At 44.0% G+C, this 2,045-nt stretch overlaps 1 protein-coding gene across 1 annotated transcript; it reads left to right on the forward strand.

Annotated features, from left to right (window-relative positions):
- Positions 1-713: 713 nt before the first annotated feature.
- On the forward strand, positions 714-1,310 carry LOC149264542 (mediator of RNA polymerase II transcription subunit 6-like). The gene has a single exon (XM_089399415.1). It carries the CDS (start codon positions 720-722, stop codon positions 1,308-1,310), a length of 591 nt encoding a protein of 196 aa, XP_089255541.1. The 5' UTR covers positions 714-719.
- The last annotated feature ends 735 nt before the right edge of the window (positions 1,311-2,045 follow it).

Here is a 2,045-nt window from a genome sequence, read left to right on the forward strand (position 1 = left end):
AATCACTCATGTAGCTTCACATTTCATATTATCTCTCTTTGTAAGATTGAATTCGAATACAATGCTAATTTTCATGCCTAAAACCCATAAAGGCATCTTTCTGGGACAAGAGTTTTGGATCCAAATATAACCAGATCCATTAAAAGATGTTACTTATCTTCAGGCACAATAGCATATATTATACGGTCATAATGAGCTTGAAAGAGAACCGCACTTCCTTCTGATTTGTTTAGCCAGCTTGCCATATTCATGCAATGACTGTCAATCTAGATAAACCGACATTCTCTGAGCGAGTACCAGGAACAGCTTCTGGACTTTTGAGCTCAGCTTCTGGACTGTATATATGTTAACAGGTTCTGGACTGCGTATATGGAACAACGTTCATATACCTTAATCGGAGCAGCGTTCAAAACTTATTCAGGGCGCACACACCATTTCGTTGAGACCATTGAGCACAACACGAATACGCCTTTTAAATCCAGCAGCTTCAAAACGTAATGGCAGCAGCTTCAAAACGTATTGGCAGCGTTTAAAACGGTTGTGATACCAGGATTTATGCGATGACAGTGGAAGAATGGGAGTAAAAGTCCCTGGCATACGCAGATCCCATATTCGAAGCACAGAATCAGCCCCGCCTGCAGCAATTAGTGAAGAGCCTTCACCACCGATACTCAGACAATGCAGTGCTTTCCGGCAACCCACTGTCAATGAATTAACGCATGCCCCCTCCTCCTGGCACCGACTTGACAGGCATCTGCTTCAGAGATCAACTTTGGCTCAACAGTTTCCCCCTTGACCGAAACTTCGTCTTCGATTATTTCGCACTCTCTCCTTTCTATGACTACACTTGCAATAACGAGCAACTTCGGATGCGCTCTATTCATCCCCTTGACATCTCCCAGCTCTCGAAATTGACAGGCATTGAATATATGTTGAATGAAGTTATGGAGCCTCATCTTTTTGTTATCCGAAAGCAAAAGCGCGACGGGCCTGAGAAAGTCACACCCATGCTTACATATTACGTCCTAGACGGTTCCATCTACCAGGCACCTCAGCTCTCTAGTGTTTTCGCATCTCGGATGGTTCGAGCTCTATATTATATATCAAAATCTTTCACGGCTGCAGCCTCAAAACTAGAGAAGATTGGCTATGATACAGAAAGTGACAGTGTGAAACCTGAAACAAAGGCTGGAGCGGAGAATATTGATTTTAAAGAAGTAAGGCGAGTTGATCAGATTCTCACAGCCTTGCAACGCCAGTTTCAACATCCCAAGTCCGCACTGAATGGTCCCAAGAGGCAGAATAAATAGTATTGTTTTCGACCCAGACAACGGAAGAAACACATTGGCTATGTCCTTCCAATGTCCTTGATGCTTCAATCTGAGAAATAATCTGTTCTCATACCAGGACTTGAATGTTCTCATACGCACGTGAAGGTTCTTGTACGCACCATTGGAAGCAACAGAACGGCATTCAACAAACCAATCAACACATATCAGTCTTAAAATGTAGCATTCCAGGCAGCAACCCTTCAGCCACAACAGCTCCGTTCGACTGCTCTCACTACGCCACAACAACTCCAGGTAGCACACCAAGCGCTATTTTGAAACAGAATCGTAACACAGGTCCAGAAGTTCAACCTTCTCTTGGATATGGCGAAGCCTCCAGTGAAACCTTTGTGCGGTGGAAAGAGAATATTTTGTCGGCAATGGAGGGGGCACGCAGGGTTCAGAAATTAGAAATGATTTCAATCACAATCATAGTATGGACAGTCCTGCGTGGAGGCACAACAGTCATCAGATAAGGCAGTATGGATAGTGTATTGGCAGGTCGGACCAGCGCTTTTATGAAACATTTATGGATTTTATGTTAGGACAGCCAGAGAGCAATCAACTTATTCGGATGAACAACGCAAATGTTCCTCTGTTAGGTGAATGTCAGGCGCAAACGTTCCCATGTCAGGTGAATGTCAGGCGCAGGTCTTATAAATGGAATATGGCAGACAGAGGGCACAGGTAATGTCAGGGAATAATGGTAAATCACAG

This window comes from Pinus tabuliformis, chromosome 6 (genome assembly GCF_031772625.1).
Source record: "Pinus tabuliformis cultivar Carrire ecotype Pingquan chromosome 6, CPIR1, whole genome shotgun sequence".
NCBI lineage: Eukaryota > Viridiplantae > Streptophyta > Pinopsida > Pinales > Pinaceae > Pinus > Pinus tabuliformis.